Source organism: Sitodiplosis mosellana, unplaced genomic scaffold, assembly GCF_009176505.1.
Source record: "Sitodiplosis mosellana isolate CC-2019 unplaced genomic scaffold, AAFC_SMos_1.0 Smas_scaffold_6226, whole genome shotgun sequence".
Classification (NCBI taxonomy): Eukaryota; Metazoa; Arthropoda; class Insecta; order Diptera; family Cecidomyiidae; genus Sitodiplosis; species Sitodiplosis mosellana.
In genome coordinates, this window is record NW_022601467.1 from 13,786,942 (window position 1) to 13,810,325 (window position 23,384).

At 38.3% G+C, this 23,384-nt stretch overlaps 1 protein-coding gene across 1 annotated transcript in view; it reads right to left on the reverse strand.

Annotated features, from left to right (window-relative positions):
- LOC129578496 (lachesin) overlaps nt 1-23,384 on the reverse strand; it is a 69,169-nt gene that overhangs the window by 15,458 nt on the left and 30,327 nt on the right. Inside the window, exons 3-11 of the mRNA XM_055467189.1 lie at nt 23,022-23,062; nt 22,880-22,945; nt 3,506-3,664; nt 2,947-2,995; nt 2,588-2,708; nt 2,113-2,165; nt 291-356; nt 183-188; nt 24-77 (exon numbers count right to left, since the gene is read on the reverse strand). Coding sequence (XP_055323164.1) covers nt 24-77; nt 183-188; nt 291-356; nt 2,113-2,165; nt 2,588-2,708; nt 2,947-2,995; nt 3,506-3,664; nt 22,880-22,945; nt 23,022-23,062 — 615 coding nt within the window. The remainder of the gene's footprint in view (nt 1-23; nt 78-182; nt 189-290; nt 357-2,112; nt 2,166-2,587; nt 2,709-2,946; nt 2,996-3,505; nt 3,665-22,879; nt 22,946-23,021; nt 23,063-23,384) is intronic.

Genomic DNA, 23,384 nt, shown 5'->3' on the forward strand with positions numbered 1-23,384 from the left:
TTGTAATTTATGTGCACACTTACATTCGACATCCAGTATAATGCGTTTGGAAACGCTAGGAGGCACCCCATTCGTAGCTACAAGAAAAAACGTACATTTTTTTCATTTTTTTTTTCATGAAAATAAACAAATTGACGTAGTTTGGATGCAAACGCCGCTCCATTTTGCTATCTCATTCTTACCGATACCTGAAAAGTGACCAACAAAAAGCGAGAAAGAGAGAAAGAAAAGACGAAAAAATGACCCAATAAGTAATACAGTAATTGTAAGCATTATAGTTGAGATATTACATAGATATGCTCCCATCTCATTGCGGCTGACTTTTGTTAACGGCAACACTTCTCCATCGTACACCGCTGTCGGCATCGTCGTTGTCGTCGTCATCATTTTTGTTTTTGTACGCGTGAATTTGCGAAATCCATAGAGAATAAATGAAACGAGACACAAAGGAAAACATATTGTTTTTAGAAATGAATGGCTTAATCTTTTCTATAATCAATGATCGTTGTAGATGAGTTAAGCGAATGCCGGATGATCTAATATCCGGCCATGATAAATCGTAGCTCTTAACCATACGTAAAGCTACTTAAGCCCGTTTCATTTATATGATTCAATACACAATATTTGTTTGCGGGTCGCTTTTGCATGAATTCTCACTAATGCTGATGCTGATGATGTGAATGAAATATCATGCAACCTCAATTGAACCTAAAAACTCATTACCAAATTGTATAGAATTTCTAAAATTGTTCGCTCGGATTTGATTCTTCTAGCGAAATTTGACAAAAATATTTCGCCCACTAGTTTTGGTGTTGACATTGGTTTGGGGGAAAATCTAATTTCAGAGCTACAGTAGAACCTCGATTATCCGTCCTCCCATTATCCGTCACCTCCGTTAACCGTCATACATTTTCAAGGTGGAAAAGTTTTTGTTCAGTTCATTTTTCAGTTTATTTCACTTGAACATACGAATAAAGTTGCCAACTAACTTTCACAATCAAAATCAATCAAACATGTGTTTTAAGATTGCTGAGCATCTCAGCATTTCGTAAGGCACGGATATATCCGAGCATATCGACGACGCATACAGTGACGTGCGTTGCTACGCGCAGCCGCAACGACTCGACCGAAGTGTGTTCAGTTGATGTGGCTGCACGCAGCAACAACATAAACATTCCGGTCGAGTCGTTGCGGCTGCGCGTAGCAACGCACGTCACTGTATGCGTCGTCGATATACTCGGATATATCCGTGCCTTACGAAATGCTGAGATGCTCAGCAATCTCAAAACACATGTTTGAAATCAATTGTGTGCCGCTTGTACATTCGCACAATAAGATTTGAAATCAGAGGCTTTGCGTTTTCGGTGCACTTCTTTTATATACAAGATTGTCCAATATATTGGACAATGCACCAAATCTGTTCTCATATCTATTATATATTTTCTACATCACTTTGTTTCTCATCAAAAACTAATTAGAAAGTATGGAAGTTTGATTATTTTGCCTTATTTTATGAAAATCTCGATTATCCGTCTTTTTCGATTATCCGTCAAGGCTCTGGTCCGGTGCCTGACGGATAATCGAGGTTCTACTGTATTAGCAAAAGGATAGAAAACTTCTTTTCACCCGTTCTCATTTCTTCTGAGTAATATTGAGTTTGATCTCAATTATAACCATATAGAGAAGTTCTCTGTAAGTGCTGTTCGTAATTCAAAAAATAAATTCTTTTCGAAAACATGTAATTATTCCAATTTGAAAACTGGTTAAGAATCCAGGGTCGAGTCAATTTAATTGTCACAATTAGCACTAAAATGTGCATAACCACAAGTTTACCTTTTATGTAACTGTGTAAACGTATTATGTTCGAAAACACATTCAAAGTCAAACACACACCCATTGCACGCTGAACAATAGAAACCAACTGAGAAACACAACAGAGAGAGTTTAAATTTAATTGAGATTGCAATGTCTTCATTTCAACATTTTTGCGAGTTATTTTCTCTTTTGATGCTATCGCATCATATTGTTTGGTCGGCCACGCTGGCTTTCAATGAGAAATGTAAAAACGCAAAAACCAATGAATATACAACAAAAACCAAACACAATACTAACGTGATGTTTTGCCTTTCTTTTTTCGTTCCACAGTTATTGATTCGCCATCCTCCCTGTTGAGTTTATTGAATAGATTGAGTGTGCGAGAGAGAGAGAGAGAGAGAGAGAGAGAGAGAGAGAGAGAGAGAGAAAGAAAATGAGAATTATATTGTGAATGAGGAAAACACCCGTAGAATGATGAGACAATAAAAGCCACAGCAAAATTAGAAAATATTTGAGCAGAGTCTATATATATAATTTTTTTATTGTTCTGATCTCCATTTGCAAAGCATCACATATTTTCTCCCATTTTTGTAAAAGCGTCGGAATTTATTTCATTTCGTATTCACGATCATTTTTCATCTGACTGTGTTCTCATATTTCAAATCGGAATTTTGTGATTTAATTATGACCGATGGGGCGAGAAAAAAAAATGTGTAGCCGACAAATTATTCGATATATTTTGTGAGTGTGTTGATGCAAAATTCAAACATACCGTCTCCAGATAATTTTTGGGGCTGGAAATCCATCAGCACGGCAGGTCATGTTGATATTCTGATTTTCGCGTACGGCCACCGATGAAGGAGTGCTCTCGATATCCAAAATATTCGGGGGAACTATAAAAGTAATGGCATTTCATTATTTCCGAATGGAATTGTTGAAATGACGATAATAGTATTCTTCCAAATGATCTATATCTCACACGGCATAAAAAGCATTTTTGGTCGAAGCCTAAAAGATAAGGTTTCGATTGGGCGAGAAAAAGAGCCCTCGACACATCGAACAATCTCAAATGGACTGGAAATATGGATGAATATTATATTTGACAAAATCGAAAATCGAATAAAAACTCACCCACTACTTGTAAATATCCCACTTGACTTATCATCGGATTTGTGTTGACCTGCATAAAGTAGCGTATTCAGAAAAAGAAATAGAAATAGAAATGTGGAGAGACACACACATTCAAGCATGGAAACACGGAGAATGATTCAATGCGAGACTGTTACGTCTGACTACTCAAAATAAACATAATATGTAAATCTGCACGTATCCGTGAGCTAAGTGATTTTGGATATCATTTTGCTCAAGCGTTATTAAGCATGATGACCATTTCCCTTGTTGATATATATATATATATATATATACGTATAAGCGTACAAATCTATATGCAAGTGGTAAAAGGGCGTCAAATGCGTTATGGGCACCATTTATTTTCGATTATCGTGCAGACATCGCATCATAACAGATTTACACTACCGATAAAATGTTGTGCTGTTGTGGCCATACGAGTGAACGGGCGGGCGGGTGGTCGGTTGGTCGTATAGGTAACGGACATTTGTTCGCTCACTCGTTCGTTCATTCGCTCGTGTGTCATCTGCACATTAGCACTGTTCAGAAGTAATTTACTAACCTGGCACATATAATATCCTCGATCATCTTGCTGCGCCTGATTGACATGAAGTTGCCATGTGTTTGCGTTGTCATAAGTGATGCTATATCGTGGTATTTTCGAAATCACATGTCGATGAATCGTCAGTATCATTTGACGATCTATGTGTATCCAAGCTACCTATTTACCATATATCATAGTAGCAGGCCACGAGGGAAAGAAACAGAGAAACCGAAATACAGACAATGTTAGATAAAACAAATCAATCAAAACCAGAAACTCAACTCTCCCAGTTGAATCTCATTTCGCGTGCTGAGTGTATGCGTATGTGGATCATTTCACGCATTGTTTCGTTAGTTTAAATCAGGTAAAAAGTTCTACGGTGGGTTGCATTATTTTTATTTTGAACTTTACATTGGCTTTCGAAAAAAAGCTTCTTTCCGCTGTTATTGTTGTTGTCAAACCAAATTCGTTTTAGAAAAATCGACTTCTTTATCGTTTTAATCTTCATACTTATATCACTTGTGATTATGCTTTTATTCTAGCTTCCTACTTTGCATCAAAAAGGAAAGTTTTTCGTTAAACGCTTACAAAACGCCTGGATGCGAATTTATTGTTTATTTGGATATATATATATATCGATATAAGCCAAGAAAAGTGAATGGAAATGGCGGCGCATTGTATATCATTCCATTTTGGATTTATGCGAACGCATCTTGTGGCTATGAGGCCATTATAGTGCGTATTTGTTTGTGTGCATGAATTGCCGGTGTTTAAAATGGGTTCTGAGATTTGTAATGGCTTCGAGAGTGTGAACGGCGATGACGACGACGACGTTGATGCGAATGGAAAGTTGAATGTATCTGCACGTCATATAATTTGCAGTGAATTGCTATGTGAGATTTTCTCCAGATACAATGTTGATGACGACGATGATACCCGATGAGACTAAAACGAGCTTTTCTCTCTCTCTCTCTCTCTCTCTCTCTCTCTCGTTCGCTCGCTCTCATTTTTTTATATCTCAGTTACAAACTGAAAGCGCCATGCTAACTGATGCACATCGTGCGCACGCAAAACACCTCTTCGGTCGATGCTTTGTGGATGGAATCCTTTTAAATCGGGCCATCCACATAATTCCACTCTTGTAAATCCCATTCCATTTTATGCGCTTCTCTCTACATGTATCAATCTAAATACCGATTTCTTTTTTCGGTCGGTTATGATGCCATTTTCAACAGCGATCAAAAAACACAAACACCAATCCAGCAGAGCTCCACCACACCAAAGTGGTGAGTGAAGAATGTGGCGAAAAAAAGTGCCAAATTTAATGTGATGGAACACGAAAGAGAGACAAAACCATCAAATAGAAGGTAAGCTAATACGCGCATACAAAATGGCAGCACCAAACTACATACGATTAGATTAAATAACGAGACGAGTGATGTCTTTAAATTGTGGATTAAATAAAATCGTTTCTATATTTTTTTTTCTTCGAAGCTGTCGTTATCATCCAATCTCATCGCAACATGTGTGATGAACGACGAGATAGCAAAAGTCGATGGATGTGAGATGGAAAATAGCCGTTCGACAACAAGGCAAAATATTGAAGAGGGGGACTAGTGACAGCAAGAGAAAGTGAAAGAGAGAGAGAGAGAGAGAGAGAGAGAGAGAGAGAGAGAGAGAGAGACAGAGAGCATGAAAAGAGCATACAGCACACACCGAGCACTGGCACAGATAGCAAATGAGGGGGAGAAGAAGCTTCAACATCAACATGAACAACAGCAGCAGCGAAAATGCCAAGAGTTTGTTCGACGAAAGAAAAGGAGAAAGGGCCAAATGTCAGGCTTATTTCCATTAGCATCAAGGGCGATACAATCTATGCTGCTGGCATTATCGCGGCTTAATAGTTTTTGCCCTCGCCGTGGTTCATGAGCCAGACCGACAAGAGAAGTCGTTCTCGTTGCTCATCTGCATACGATGCGATTTGACGGTGTCTATCTGGTTAAAATGTGTGAGCGAACGGTTATTTTCCGTGTTTTGTATGGTGGTTACTTGCTTGCTCTCTCTCGCCCTGTCATTCTTCCTCCTGTTTTTGCACACACACAAACACACTGTACACAACAATCAAACGCTCCATGGCAGCTTATATCCACTTTTATGACATACTTTAAAAACACACTTGGTCTTATTTGCGCATTCCATCTCACGTTCTGTTACCTCGCCAAATACCAAATAAGAGCGCGAAGACTCAACAGGAGATTATGGTTTTTATGTGCATGTTATTTTAATTGAGACATAACGACGATGAGTGCCTCACACGAAGGCATTCCATTGGATCGAAAAGAGTGACTGAATAAGAAAGAGAGAGATCACAAGGGCAAGGGAAAAAAGTGCACACTCAAACCTCATATTTGTTTATAACGATGTTATTCTTATGCTGATGGCAAAAGGTAACACACAAGAAAAACTCGCCCATAAACTCGGATGTTTTACTTTGTTGGTTGCACTGCACATACACACACAAGTTGTTTTTTTCCTCTGTTTTTTTGTTTTGTTTTATTTCAACGTTCGCCGTTCATGTTACTTTTGCAGCGGCTTCCTTTGGGTTTTTTATGTGTGTGCGCTTTGCATATTCCACTTATTTTGACTTTTTCTCTCTGAAATGGTAACTTTATTTGACGTCTTCCTTTGATTTGATGTCACCTTTAACAACTTTCGAAGGCAATCGAATTAAATTGTGCGGGCAACAACAATTTTCTGCTGGCACAGATCTTCTGTTCGCACTCAATAATTCGGAATGATCTGCCACAAGTAAAGTTCGAGAAGCTAACTAAAATGTCACGCTTCACAACCGATGGGAAATCAATTGTCCGAACTAGACGATGAAAAACATAAAATAATTTTTTTTTCGACCGAATCATCGGAAAAAAGCGCTCACATTCGCAATGCACAAAAGTTCTACGGCGACAAGTGACGTGTTCTAAATTCAGCGTGTGTATTCTTTCGTTTTCTTTCGTCATTTCATTTTTCTGCTCTTCATCTTCATCCCATTGCTTAAAAACAAAAGATGAATTTTTGCTCCATTGCCGATGCTTTCAACTGTCAAATTTTCATGGCTAATGTAATGCCAACATCGATATGGAAACTTGAGCGTACCGCTTTTGTCTTGCACGTATGTGCTACACTGCACACACAACAGCACTTCATTTTGAAGCACTGAGTCGCATCGGCTCATAAGTAGGCAATTTGAGATCGTCATTTTATTGTACGAACATATTCTCAGTGCTATTAATGACTGCTCCACGCAGAATGCACATTGCTCAAGTATTTTCGATGAAAAATATGATTTGTATTCCCCCACCACCCTTAACCAATCCCACTCATACGCTTACTGGCGCCACTTGCCTCTCTTGCACCGTCGACCATCGTTTTCAGTATGGTATGGAATACTCACATTCACTCTCATGCGGAAACATTTTTTTTGAACGGGAGAGACAGAGAAAGAGACAGAGCGAACGAGCGAGGGGGAGAATTAGAGAGAAAAAATTATCATTCAATGTTTGTCATAATCATAATACATCGTTCGTGGTAAATGTGTTATTCTACAAATATTTTTATTGCTGCCCATACGTCATTCAGTCACTCACACACACGGGTGCGTGCAAAGACATACATATTTCATGCTTGCATAGATACAAAGTCCCCACAAAGTATTAAGATGTAGACAATAACCCCGGCCCGGAATAATATACCTGGAATGGAGCAACTTTAGCTCATCATGGCAACAGAAGAGAGAAAAAAATACACACCAGCAAAACGTAGAATCTCTCATTCGCTCTATCCGCGCGCGATGTGAACGTGGATGTGTGTGTGTGTGTGTGTATATGAGTGTGTATCAGCGTAAATATGTCGGAACACAACGATGCACACGCAACTAAAAAAAAGACAATAACCAACTAAATAAAAATATTCGTGTTCATTGTGTGTTTCAAAATAAATGTAAAGCATTAGAAATATGGCGCAAGAGGGAAGCAGAGCGGGATTTCTTTTGCTTCGTTTATTTTCTTGTCCTCTTTCTGGTTGTTGTGCCAGAATGGGCGAGACCGCGTTACGGGTAAAGATTTTTCATTTTTGTGCCGTATGCAAAAGTGTTCAAGAGTGTCCCGAATGATCTTTTCCAAATGCGTATTCGGATAGATGCGAAAGCATATGTATGATATGCTTCATTTTATGTCTGTTTGCGTTTTCAATGCAGAAAAATAAGGGACTGAACGAACATTGACTATGGGATAAGCTCTTGAGCAGTGGCATCGTGAGTCGCAGCCGAAGCAGCAGCAATGGCATTGGCGGAAAGCAGAATTGTATGTGTAATGATATTTCATTTTTTTTTACGCCTGCATTCAGTTTTTATACATAGCACAAACGCGTCATTCATTTTCCCTATTCAAACAAATAATTTCTTTGTTCGTCCCTCCTTTTTGACAAGTCGTTTTATTTATTTATTTTTCTTTCTTGCGCTTTTTTCTCCTTCTTCTGCTTCTCGTTGTTGTTGATGGTTTAAGTGGCTGAAGAATCCCCGGAGACCAACATATTTAAGCTGTTTTGTATAAAGACATCAAATATTTTGTGTTTATCCTAATAATGTAAGCGAAAAGTATTCATGTGTGTGTTCAGTTTCTCATGCTGGTTTTTCTTCTTCATCTTTATCTTCCTTTTTTTATTTGGCTGTTGTGTGCGATTCGCATGGCGTGAGAAGCACAAGACGCGTACACTATGCATATGCAAATGCTTTAAGTTTCACTTGAAATTCGCAACGAAGTAATGTTGAAAAGTGTTACGTATGCTCATTTCTACATATTGTTTTTCTTTTTTTTTCGTCTCTCCCGCTCGCTGTTTTCCTGATCCTCATTCAACAGAACAAGTTGGGCACAGCAGAAGAGGAAAAAGTGAAGAAGGAGAAAGAAAAAACGCACCCGAATGCGAGTTGCAAACGCTTTTTTTCTCACACACATTCAAACGTATGCATAATTGTGGCGGTTAACCAGCTCTCGTGCACGATACACGCCAAAGAGAAGATTGCAAAAATATTTTAATGAGAGTGAGGAGTGAAAATACGCATAAAATCAAATTACTTGACACGATATGTGCTTCAAGATTATGGTAATAAGGAGGCACTTTTAACGTTCTCCGTTTTGTTTTTGGTTTGTGTTTATTTATATAAATTTTTTCTCCCTTCCTTGGCTGTGCTGTTGTTGTTGGTGTTGATATTTTTTCCTTCTTTCGCTCGTCTCTCGTAAATCGAGAGACGTTGACGGGGAATTTGAGGATCTGTTCTCACAATGTATAAACATCATATGGAAATTCCTTGGTTTGGCTCACGCTCATACTTTCTCACACTTGATTTTCGTTGGCATCATTTTTGACTTTCATTCAACATTCATCCCATTTCCTGGCAAAACAAGAAAAGGGAACTTTCTCTTTGCACATATATATATATATTATTGAGGCAGATGATTGCCTCGAGTTTTTTTCTCCTTTGTTCGTTCACCCGCTTATTCGAATCACTCTTCCCGGCACATCGACTGTGCCAACTTTGAGTTGAAAACGAAAGTAATATGGAATGTTGAAACAATTTCGAATAAATTCTTCTTCATTAAGACGATTTCCAAGTGCATGGGTTTTCTCTTCGTTTTCGATTATGGCGATAATGATCTCGTGATTCTTTCTGCAGGAGAAACATTTCGTTGACGTCTCACAACGTAATCGATCCGCTTCAAGGAATTTCATTTAAAATGGATTTTTCACGCTAGATCTCCCATTTTCTCATTGATGTTGAATTTTTCTTGGTTGATATTGAATTGAACGAAAGCTTGAGCAAAATTCAAAAGATTTGTTCATGTGGAGCTTTTTTCTCCTATCTGGCTTGAAAGTTCGGCATTGTTATTGTGGTTTCGTGCATACGTAATTAGACAAATCATCGACTGCGAAATGTGGTCATCGTTCTTTTGTTGGTCATCCGTGGGTTGGTTATGAATAAAACTGCAGTTTTTCCAGTACATATCATTTGAATGGAATGAAAAAGAGAGAGTGAAAGAACTCTGACGTTGAAACACACGTTTCCCTTCATAGGGAGCTTTTTTTTCAACCGTCAAATATGTTGTTTACGCTATCTGCACGCTGTTCTCTTTGTTTATTTGACAGCGGCCGAAACGGTGTGCTCCTTCGTCAAGCTGTCGTGTCTGCCTGCTGTTGCGTTGCTTCCTTTATCTATTATCGTTGGAATTGAAGTGAGAGAGCGCGCACCGGCAAAAAAGACAGTGAGCATTACGTTGGCATTTTATGTTCGTCTTTTTTTTTGCGGTGGAGACACGGAAAAAGAAAGCAAAGAAATAGGAGAGAGAGAGAACAAAAAACTAACTGGAGGCACTGACACAAAAGACGAAACGAACAACCAAAATGCACAAAAACAAAGAACCATGAAAAATTGACGGAATTGAGCGTATGATATGGATATGGATATGGATGGGTCGTGCTATGTCACAGGTGTCGGTTGATAAAGGAATATACACACTTATACAGTGTACCCCAAAGTACAAGATTCATGCGGGCGCATTGTGAATAAATAAATGAACAGCGAAACCATGTGCACAAACATTAAAACCAATGCACATCGAGATTGCATTTCGGTTAACAACACTGCAATGCGCGTCGTTCCTCTATATGTGTAGGGAATGAATGCCTCATTCACATGCACAAGCTGCTTATACGTTTTCACATAATACATGCATATATTACGAACCATATGGATATACAATTTTATACACACTTATCCGTGAGTCTGTGTATATATATATGTGTGTGTGTGTGTGTGTGTGTTGGATCCGTATCCGATGCCCGAAAAAAACGTATATGAACGAACGAACGAACGAAGAGGATTGCTCTCGGTTCTGAGATTTACATAATACACTGAGATTATCTTATACTGGAGTATGATGATGTTACCACTCGTTCTCTCGCGCGCATTTCTATTCGCATATTGCCCATTCTATGAAATGACATGCATTCGTTCGCTCTCCTGCGCTCTCCCTTTTCTGTATTTATTTGTGTTACAACACAAATGCCATTGACACAGACTTTATGTACCAAACACATATTATTGTATGTGGCGGTATGATTTGTTCAGTCATCGTATATTGTTGTGAACGTTGAGAATTCCAGTTGATATCTGCATGTGTCACCGTCATATCGTATGCTGGATTTTACTTACTTTACATTGAACATGTTCGCGACAAGTTATTTATTTATTTATTTTGTAAACGTACACAATACAAATGCGGTACAAAGGCTTTGCCTAGCTACGACATTCAGCCCGTTAAATGAACAATGTGCATATTCTGAAAGTCATTCTCTTTCTCTATCTTCGACAACTCAGTGTATTTGTCGCATCAAAGGGCACGATGACGATGGGAAGAATTGTGAGCGCCGTGTTGTGTGTACTGTTTGAATTCTCACTGGTCATGTTTCGACAGCCCCCTAATTCAATGGAAATCGCATAAAGAAAACACCGCACACGCACACATACACACAGTGTGAATTGTGAACGTTCGATTCGATGGATGGCAAGGGTAACCTCGACAACCATTTTTCCGGATATGAATAAGTGTTTATTGATGTTAACGTAATATTTTTTCAAAGCCTGAAAATTGATGCAAATTAAAGCCTATTAAAAATTAACAAGCCGATTAATTCCGTGCAAATTTTTTTCACTGTGTTTTCTCTCTCTCTCACTCTCCCAGTCCACTTAGACCCAAATGCTAGAAACAAAAATCCGACGATAATAAAAATAACAACCCCATAAAAAATTGCGACGATGGTACATTTTACTGCTTTCACAGTGAAGCAAAATAAATGAGAAAAGAAGGAACAAACGACCGAGCACAACACAAATGCTTCGACAGTTCCAATGTGTGACTATCGGTAAACTGAGCAAAAGTTGTTTTGCGGCATAAACTATGCCAAGAAACAGATTATGTTAAATCATCTAAAAAAGATCAGGTTAAATCGAGCATTGAATTGAACTAATCTGCCGATGGAAGCATTTGATGGTGGCCACTTTTGAAACCAAGCTTGCACATTTTGAATGCTGATGCTGCTGCTGCTGCTGCTGCTGCACACACTGTGAGAACTTGGATAATGGCGGTAATTCAGATGTTACCCATCTGAATGATGAAACTTTTTCGAATTTAACAAACGATGCGAATGCAAAAAGTGTGCCCGTGAAATTGAAATACAGTTCAAAAAAATATTTACAAAAACAACACAGCAAAAAAAAAAATGAAATAAAATTCGAATCTAAGAGATCATCAGACAAGTAGGTCAAATCGCAATTTGTCACAGATGCGCTTGCCATTTCGAAATAAAATAAATAGTGGACGTGGAAATGGCAAATGCGAGATGAAAAAAATATTCTGCACTCTCTTCATCTTCTCTTTTTTGTTTCTTCGTTGTGAAGCTGCTCCTGTTGTTGTAAAAGTCGGCCGGATCGGCATCGGCAACGCACCTCTCACATATAAAGCACATTACTTTGTCGTTCATATCTTGAGATATGCATATAAAATATACTTTGTCCTCCATATCATACAGTCAGTCTACGTCAATGTGTGTACAGTACACACTTTGCATGGTAATCGGTTGAAAAAAATTTCATTTGGCCCAGTCATACTGTGCTGGTTGTACGGCATTTGCCGTTGAATTCACCGATGCCGATCGTCGTCGTCGTTTTTGTCGACAGCAGCAACCGAACAGCACTTCGAGTCTAAGTGAATATGGAAAAGGAAAACGCGCAGTGCATTTATTGTATGTGGCAGTGGAAACACATTATATTCATATATTATGAATAATATTTTCGTTTTTGGCGCGGAAGAGGACGCGAAACAATGTAGCTCGTACGCTGATGCTCATCACAGTGGTGCATCGGTCGCAATCGAATTTGAAGAGCTGTGTGCGAAAACAACATTATTACTCATAGCATATTCATATTATATGTTTGTGCGGATGTGCAAATACGTTGTGTGCACCCGAATCGCTATCAATTGCCATAAAACAAACCCAAACCATGACACCAAACACTTTGAATTCCACTCGGAGAGGAAGGGAACAGCAACGACGACGACGACCGGTAGAAGAAAAATGGTTTGTTCTTGATTTTTCAATCGGATTGTTTGAAGTAACGCGGACTTTTCTTTCTTCGACACATGGAGAGCAACACAAAATTTCTTGGTTTGAAATTGGGCATGCTTTCGATGTTGTTGCCAATGTTCGTATGCAGGAAAAATGAATTCGATTGTGTATGAGTGTTGGAGCGCGCGCGCGATCAAAAAAACATTTTCGATTGTAAAGTAAAACGAAAGGTGACGGAGTTGTAAAATGCGAGAAAAATGGCTCGAATGAGATTTTCTTAAGGTCGAGTTCAACGGCATAAAGTTTGAAATGCAGCATCTCCGATTTCTCTCCATGTCTGTTTCGTCTTGAGCATTGAAATCGCATTGAATAAAGCTTTTTCGCAGATGAACAATTTTCTATAGTACCTTCCATAGTGCAATCGATAAAAAATGCTTACAAATTATTGAATGAGTAAAGATATACATATATACTCTTTTTTTGCCATGGAATTATTACTGTTATTATGACTATTTTGTTGGTGCTGCTCGATTCTAAGAGTTAAATTTTTTTATTCATTTCGTTTGAAGTTGTGAAATGTAGTTTTTTTGTATATATATTTTGCGAATTTCGTACGTGATACGAATAATTTCGTTTTTGAACTCCGTATGCATGCTTGCCATCGCCCGAGTATAGGATCACAGTGAATGGGAAAGGGGAAAAATATCGTGTAGCATTTGGCTAGATGCGTTCATGTTCTCTCTCTCTCTCTCTCTCTCTCTCTCTCTCTCTCTCTCTCGTCGCAGAGCACATGAAAACAGAGCCACCGATTATCTATTAACGCGAAAGAATACACACAGGGACCGAGAGAAAGAGGATGAGATACACATACGCGCAAGCACATACAAACGACCGAAATAAAAAATGTGGTGAACGTCTGAAAATGTAATCGGTTATCGTTTTGATGTATATATGAGCACATACACACGAATTCCGAAAAGAGAAGCACCAAGCTCCAGAGACGATTGGGAACGAACATACGTGGAACAGAGATGATAAAACCAATCCAAACAAATTGTTTCATAGCTGCTTTTTTCGCTCCGATTTTTTCTTACTTTTTCGTCCATTTTCTTCAACTTCTTTGGCGGTGAAACTGATTTGAGAAATGTTTACTGTTCGAAATGGCGAGGTGAGAGATATCCAATGGTTTTATTCTTTTTCTCAGTTTGTGGTGATGCAGCGATTCGATTCATCGTAATCATATTCACATTAGCCGGAAAATCACTATTTCAAACAAATATTTGCCCGATGAGATGGCCGCAGGCGTGAAGAATTGTTTTTTTTTAGAATTTAATAAGCGGATTATTGATTAGAAAGCAAGAAGCAAAAAAAAGCTTTCACATAATGGATAGCATTTCAATGATATCGATTCAGTAGTGAAGGATGCTCCTCAATTGACATTAGGTTTGCGAAAAGCGAGATGTAAGTCTCGAATTTTAATGATTGATGTTCGTTAAGCATTTTTTTTCTGTTGTTGGTACTAAAGATACACCATTGGATTTTTATTTTTTTCATTCACTTCAGTCCTGCCCGTGCACACAAAGAGACCGACCGGCAGAAGGCTGGAAAAAAATTGTAAAAAAGAATTATCCCTTCATGCTTCGGAGCAGTTAGAGCATTGCTTCATCCATTGCATGATGACTCTTGTTTGTTTTAATTTGAATTGGGACATTTGTGTATATTTTGTACGTGTGTATTCAGCATTAACATTTATTAGCCGAGATGTGGGGAAAAACACGACGACTCATCTCTCTATTGGATTCTCGTGCCGTTTTGCCTCATGCACTTGAAAGGCAGTGAGAAAAAAAAAATAAACAGAAACGGAAATTTAAAAACGAGAAAAATTCCACAGATATATAATTCTGTCTTCTGTGTTGGCTCGATAGTGCTTCATCCACAAATTTGCTTGGGATGAAAAAAAAACGAACCATGTTTACTTTAATTGCATCTATTTCATAATTCATCATGATTCGCACTATCGTTGTCTGCCAAGACCTTTTTTAAATGAATGGATACTTTGATACGTTGAGTGATGCGTTTCATTCTCGGTTTGTTTTTTGTGCATGCCTTCGCTATTCCATTCCAGTCACTTTTTTCTTGTGTGCGCCTCTTTGAGCATTTTCCCTCTTTTGGGTTTCTTTGAGCGCGAATAAATTCAAGCTATTAATTTTTTTCTTTTTTCTGGAAAATGAATAACGTTGACAGTAATTTTCTTTTCATTTTTGTGACTTTTTAATAGATATGATTTTTAAAGTTTATAATGCATTTGTCGGCAATGGAAAAAAAAAGAATAAATTGCTACAAATTGAACAATTTTTTTTTGCTCTTAATCGTGGCGGCATTTTTTATATCATCTGAGCGACACCCGCGCGACGTATAAGGGGGAGTCGTCTAAGATGGGCCATCGGGTAAGACGGGCCACCCTCGAAAATTTTGGCAGAAGCCATATTAACCGCAAACTGATCAGCAACATGTTAATGCACCATCGGTAGCTATGTTTTGGTAGTGCTCAGAGGAGTAAAGAGATACTCTATGTATGATAAAACATGTTCGTTTCAAAATTTTGTGAAAAATCATTTTTAGTGCATTTTGTCGACAAGCACGGTGTGAATTTTTTTGACAATTTTCGAAAGTGAATATATCAAACGTGTTGTAAAAAGTACATATTTTCAGTGTACAAAGATAATTTTGGTGTTATTTCATCATGGAAAAAAAATTTGTCGTCATGAAAAAATGGCGTGTTTTGGTTAAGATGGGCCACCCAATATTTTTCTTTGTTATCCGCTCAAACTCTATTGTTATGTTTGAAAATCGTGTTTTAAGCAATCGCATAGCGTTTTAAAGTGATTCTATGGTATTTTTTGCCTGATGTTAGCCCATTGCGACCAGCTACACCAAGACCTTCATAAAATCGTCGTAGACGTCAGCTTATTAAAAACGCGGAAAGTACATCGCTGTAAGCACATAAATGAATAAAAATTGACAAATCTTTCGAAATATGGTGTTAACATTTCATTATTTCTCTTATTTTTCAAATTTTGTGGGGTGGCCCATCTTAGACGACAATTTTTTTTTTGTCAATTTTCAAGGTGTTCGGAAAATGTGCGATAAAATTCTTTTTTGCAATGCAAACGAATGACAATCTTAGGCAAAAACTTTCCTTTTGAGGTCCTCTTTCCAACGGTATATATAAGTCTCAAACAATATCCACATTTAAGACTTTTATAGCGGTCAATCAATGTGTGGCCCATCTTAGACGACTCTCCCTTACACACACACGCAAAAAAAAGCCCGGAGAATTAAAATTGTTTTTAAAAGTTTTATGTATATTCATTGATTGTGGCGGTGCTTGAGCGGATGAAGCAATTGTAATCTGTTTTTTTTCATAAATGGTTCGCGTAAAAAAATCATTTCGAAATTGGATAGGCCACGATGAAAGCAGCAATAGCGACATCGTTGTCATGTCATCATCACCAAAATATATCATAGGAGATATAGCAACAACAACAACTTCACAGATGTTTCCATTTCATTTGATTCTTCAGTCTTTCTTTGCACAAACAATTCAATGCAATCCCAAGAATAACAGTGAACGAGTGGCTTTTGACAAACAAAAGCGCCGAAGAGATGGCAACAACAACGACGATGAATCGAGACACAAAAAAAACTGCGCTTTGTGCACCGATGAAAATATTGAATGGAACAAAATTCCCACTAAATATTTAACGTCTATTGTTGATTTGGCTGTTAGAATGCCATTCAGCACAATCATTTCTGTGCACATACCCATGATAATTACTAAACCACAGTTACAATACGTGTGCAATGTGCAGTGCACACAATTAATTATGAAATCCGTTAACCCATGTGTATGTGGATGTGTGTGGGCCGCTGAGCAGGCGAGGTAACCGAGTGAGTTATCGACTGAGAGAGAGAGAGAGAGAGAGAGAGAGAGAGAGAGAGAAAGAGAGAAAGAGAGAGTCAGATGGAGTGTGGCACACTTTATAATGTATTCAGTACACAGAACAGTTCAAAATATGCACTCTTTTGTTTCCTTGAGAACCACTTGGTGTGTGAAATATAAATACCGTACTCAACTTAAAAGCCAACTCAAACTACGGCTCCAAATATTGTTCGTGAACTACAAGTGGGAATGAAAAGTTTTGTACTCGTCGATATCTTGCAACGCTAGAATATTCGAAGGATGCATTTTTCAAAACGAAAAAGGGTGAGGGATTGAGAGAAAGTGCGCTGAACTGTTTGTTATGGTCTCTGTTTTTCTCTCTCTTTTAATCTTAAACTGTATCGTAACAACACAGGCGCGGAAGTAGAATTCAATGCCATTTTCATCCAGTTCAACTGCTATCGACGACGCTCACAACTCTATTCACCATTTCGATTCGATTGCGTTGTAAAAACGAATCGAATTAAAAGCGCGCTCAGCACATCATACCTATAGATTTCTTTTGGCCGTGTTGCGAACGAAATGGAAACAAAAGTCAATAAAACACACACATACATACACATTGCCTACGCTCTATCGTTGCCGAACACCGCTGCTGTAGCATCCCAATTTCGCAAGTTACTTTTCTGCACTTCCTTTAATTCGTTTCACTCCGAACATGAGCGAGGTAGACAGAGAGTGAGAGAGAGAGAAGGAAAGAAAGAAAAGAGCCGCCAAGAATGTGTGTATCTATAAATATCGCGTGCATAATTACCATTAAATGGATAAATAGAAAATCAATTTCTTAATTGAAGGCGTAAAGGCAAAAATTTGCTCGTATTAGACACATAATAAAGCCAATGATAATGGTGGCGATGGTGTGATGTTGCGATGGTGTGTGTTGATGATGACAATGGCTGCGATGGCGGTGGCGGCGGCGGTGGAAATTCGCTTTTGGTCTGCAGTGGTATTTTCGCATGTATTTACTATTCGCTGCATGTTACAACGCATATATTCAATGGGTGCGAACACATTATCTCGTGCTAGTGCTTAGTTCCAATGTGGTTGATGATTAGATTAACGGCACAATACTAAAATCATATTATTCGCATTCCGTTGTTCATCTCTCTCGCTCACTCACTCACTCACTCGCCTTTCCCCTTCTCAGCACCGCGTTCTTTTGGCATGCTTACTCCACCACCGTCGGCGTGCTTTGAATGCAGCAGCGTCTAACTCCATTCATATAATATGTGAGAATGTGATTAATTCATTCCTTCCTTCCATTTAGCGAGTGCCGAATGGAGTGATTTCTTTTTTGAAAATCCATTCTGTTATCAGGTCTATTGAATGGCTCGATTACGACTATTGGATGCCAACAAGCCAAACCAACAGGAAAATAGTCCGTCGATTGAAATACCAAACTTCTTCGAAAGCACACAAGCCAACCACCACCGGCTCATATATATATATTGTTACGATTTCATTAGTAACGCTGAATAACACGCCATTCAGTTGCACCTATTGTCGATTTTACTCAAGCAAACGACATATTCTTTATGGCTGAATGGGCTAGAGGCATTCACCTGCAAGAGAACGCGTTCAAGTTTGTTTATGCCATATAGCGAACGAAACGAAAAGAAGGAAGAAAAGTGGGTGAGAGAGAGAGAGAGAGAAAGAGAGCAGAAAAAAATAAGTAAACGATTCATAGAAGGAATGTGCCCAAGAAATCGTGGAATGTAATTTAACAGTTGAAACGATGGCCCATAATCGATATGATACGGTCTCGCGTACCTGTTGAAAATTGAAGAGCCAAAAGTGAGCAAATCGACATTCACAAACACAAAACGCCCATCGATGAATCCGTCGCCGTTGCTCAGGTTTATGTGTGCCAACAACAATCGCACTGTTTTTATATGCGAAACGAACGCGCCGAGAGAAGGGTGTGGGTTGCGAGTGGATGAATGAGAAAAAAAATGCCTTTAATCACATTCTCAACACCCCATTTGAAGGGAGCATACACAAAAGTATCATCCTGATTTATTATTCGATTTTCCGCCGTCGCTGCCGCCTCTACTTGTAGCCTTTTCGCGAATTTTGGCTTTCACCGAAAAACCGCTTCCGTTTAGTACATCTGATAATAATAGGAGAGAATATTTGTTGGTTTTTCGGCATTGTGATTGTTCCACATAGCAGAGCGTTCGCTCTCACTCTCTCTGCCTCTTTCGCTGTTTTTTTTTTATTATATTCCGATTTCATGGTTTCTATTCCTTTTGCCGTGATTGTGTTAAATAACTAATTTGAATCTGTATGTGCACACTGGGCCGTTTCTCTATGTTGAAAAGTCAAAACCAACATACACATTCTGAATCGGTAGAGCCTGTAGATTTCAAATATATAATTTTGTATGAATTTTATAAGAATTTTTTTTTAAATTATCCATTGCAAAACATTCGAACTTTACTGTGATGAAACGTATTGTATGGTTTTTTGATAAAACCTTTCAAATTCATTTATTTATTAATTCGCAATTTTGCTCGCAAGGAACAAAATTTTTTAACACAAAAATTATATTTTTGAAATCTACAGGCTCTACCGATTCAGAATGTGTATGTTGGTTTCGACTTTTCAACATGGAGAAACGGCCTAGTGCACACATATGGATGTGTGTACCAAACACACCATTGCCGTCGCCGCCACCGCTGTTGATCGATTGACTGCAAACGAATTTCTTATTTACTCTTGCATGTTTTATAGCCTTTGTTTGCGTTGTGGATGCATTGATTTGATGTGATTTTTCGTTTACTTGGGATTTTATGTGTATGCGAACTACTACCACCGCAGCCGCTTCCATCACTATTGATGACTCCATCGAAAGCATTCAATTCGTCTGATTAAATTTTCGGGAAAAACCTTTCGCAAATTGAGCACCGAAAACCAAATAGCTTCACTTTATTCTCAACGAGTGAAAAGCGAGGCCGGTGAAAAAGAAAATAACAACAACAAAATCGGCATTGTCGATCTCTCGAAATGGTTTGCTTAGGATGATAAAGTGGCAACACTTACAATATGTTTACCAAAACAACGAATTATGCGGACCAAAATTGCTTCACTGAAAGCAGAAGAAGAAGCTGTTTATCGTTTATTTTGGCATATTTTCGAAGATGGGTTACGAGTACACTCATTGTAAGATGGTTAACATAACACAAATCTACGGATGGGAAAATGGTTGTGGTGGTGTCGGTCGAATGACCTTTATTCGCACAATTCACATTTGTTTTTTTTCCTCACCTTTCTCTCGCCCCTCTCGTCGCGCTCAAATAGTGTGCCAAATGGTCATAAATTGGCATTATAGGTGCCATACGAAATGTAATCCGTTGCCACGATTCCATCGATAAATACGGACTATGAAATCTGCTTACGAATTCATCCAATGCATATATGCAAATATAAACACGATACACAAACGAAGCGACATACTTATTTATTGAATAATTTTAATTTATTGGGCTCAATATTTTATGTAAATTTTATTGCATCTCATTGCCGAGTGTGCGGTCGTATTCTCACGGTGAAACGGAGAAGCGCTCACTTTACAAAGTAACTTGATTTGGAAATTGAAGTGATTAAAAATAGCAATTTCCATTGTTTCGTTGTTCTTTGTTTGGCATTGTGTGCGTGGCTTTTTTTCCTCTTCTGAATTGATGAAGGCCAAGTATGTGTTTGAGTGAGTGTGGATGCTCGTCGCATTTTCTTGGATGACACTTGTTTTGGCCTGTTAACATCGTTCACATTGTTTATGTCAGATGGATGAAATGATGCAGATCTTAAACACAAACACACGCACATATTCATTCATTCGCTCACTCCAGCCCAAATGACACAAAGATAAAAGGCAAAGAAACAGAAAATAATAAATGATAATAAGAATAATAATACGCAATGAAACAAACGAAAAATGAATTCGCTATGAATTAACAATAATGAAAAGAATGGAAGACATAGAGACGGTGGGAGAGCGGGAGCGGAGGGTTGAGAACGACCGAGATGAGATGAGACAATGAGCATTTGAGCATTTTGAGCAATCGTTTAGTTGTTGTGTCACTTGGCTGCGAACGAGGATGAAATTTAAAAATACATTCAAACAAGGAGTATACATTAATTATTCCGTGGAAATGAATGTGAAAAAGGCTTGACAATGAGCCAAAGTGCTTGATTGCGTCTGTACTTGTGTTCGTCGACATTAAGCGACAAGCGAAGCAAGTGACACACAAAGGAGCACAGTGCAGGGAATAGAGGCAAGAGTGCGCTCGCTCGTTCGCTCACACTCGAACCAGTCACGCACAACGTACGGCCGTACACAAACTGAAGCACGCGCTTCGCCGCCAACAACGTGAAAAGCGAACGAATGAATAAAATATATTTAATGAAAAACAAGGCATCGGCAATGACTTTCTGTAAGTACGTATAATTCTATTTGAATTAACTGTGAATATGTTGTCGGGCCCACGGAATGGGACCAGCAAGACGGAGATAGAGAGAGGTAGAGGCAAAAGAGAGACGCGCAACACACAACGGCTATGGAGAGACATAACTAATAGGAAGCGCTTTCATTTTGTGCACCGCGCGCAACTGGAAATGACAGTTTCGTTTCACAATTTGATCATCATTATTTATATTGTTTTCGTCGTAAGTTTGGTCAAATGCAGATGCTGTAATGCGTACGGAATGAACACACTTCCGTCTTGGACGATGTTGCGCCACGTTTCCAATGGCCATCAGCTCAGGCGTGCTCGAGGTACTTATTATTTTAAACTTCATCATCATCTGGTCGCCGCTGCCACTGCCGCTGCTCTCGTAAACCATCTTGATACCTTAATCGTCGTCATTGCCAATGTTTTTACCTTTCATCCACTTAGCGTTAATTACATTCCAATTCAATTAATTTGAATCAGTAAATTTATGTATCCACTGCATGTGAATTGTTTATTTGTTAAATGAATTACGGTTCATCGTTTCTTATCTCTGTTCAGATGCTCCTTTCAACTCTCGAAATTTATTCTCTCTTTCTCTCTCTCTCTCCCTTTTGCACTCATCAGGAATGTGATACGCGAATAAAACTTCAGTCGTTACGGAATTATGCTTTGAAAAATTCGAAATATATATTATGGCATCGTTTCAATTCATATTGCCAGCTGTGATAACAACGAGACAGTTGTACAATGCCATTTCGAAATTAACGAACAAATCACGCTCCCCGTATTTATGAAATTAATATACATCCAGGCTATTTGGTTGCATAATATTGATATATCATCCACCCACCCAGCACATGCATCGAGTCGATTTGGTGTTTTTGGGTTCAGATTCTGGTGAATTACAAATTACAGACCGTCTGGTTCTTTGAAAATTCCAAAATGAAGATGAAAAAAATACAAAGAAAATTGTTGTGCATTCAAGATGTAACTCTATCTGGCATTTGCCGTCAAAAGTATCAAAATGCACAATATGTGCACAAGATACCAAAATAGTAACAAAATTGCATTCCTTTATGTCCGAACAATGTTTCGAACGGCAAACCAGACCGATTTGCATTTACAACAAATGCAGTCGCCGTCCATGTTTTATGTCATTTTCAATTATTCCCTTTTACAAACGGGCTTTTTACTGTGGAAATCTGTGTTCCAAAATAGCTCATAAAAGCCAAATTAATGAATAAAAGCCCCCTTCTCGCTTCGAAACCCCGATGAGTGTATTTGCAAGGCAACACAATATGCTTTTATGTAGATTAATTCAACTGTGATTTTTGTTTTGCAATTTAAAAGATATTTATTCCGTCATTAAGATTCGCTTGCAACATTCATTTTTGCTGCTTGTGTGTGTGTGTCTGTGTATGCAGCACGCGCACTCTCGATTTTGACTTTAAAATTCGTTAAACCGAATTGCTTCTAAATTTGCCCTAGAAACAAAACGAAAAAACAAACACCGGAAGAAAAAAACAATTCGAAAGATTACACAGGCAAGCACACAACCATTTGCAAGCGTTCGCCGATTTTCGATGAAATGATCCAAAACGAACGTCGCCCAAACACTAACTCACTCAGCTGAGAGAGAGTTTCAAGCATTTTTTTTATTGCATTATTTCCATTTTTGTTCATTAAAAGTTGCAATTTTTTTTATTCATTCTGTTGTTGGTGAAAGGACAGCAACGCTATGCAGTGTTCAACAATATTTACCTTATATGCTCCCAGATGTTCAACAACGCAGGGTAAATTTGCATCCCTCCCAACGGCAACTGTAACCTGAACAAAATAGAACCAGAATTCACAATCGATCAATGAAAGTTCACACAGCGCTAACGGCAAGCTCATAACTTACATTTGGAATCGGTTGCGCAAAGCGAGGCTCATCCATCATAACTGCATAACGAAAAAAACAAAAATAGACAAAGAAAAACAGAGAGAAAGAAAAGAAAACGGAAGGGTAGAAAGAGAGAGAGAGAGAGAGAGAGAGAGAAAAAAACATCATTATTATATTATATCGAGGGTGGCGACTGCTTTTTAACTTAGTTCAATTGAATGTCCGAGAATGAAAACGCAACTTCTATTCACAACACATATAAGTGAAACAAAAATAAAAAATTTATTGAAATGAAACAGCACAATCGAATTTTTTCAAAGTGTAACAACAAAAAAGATTTTTTTAAAGTGTAACATCGGTATGTTGTTACACTTACTACAT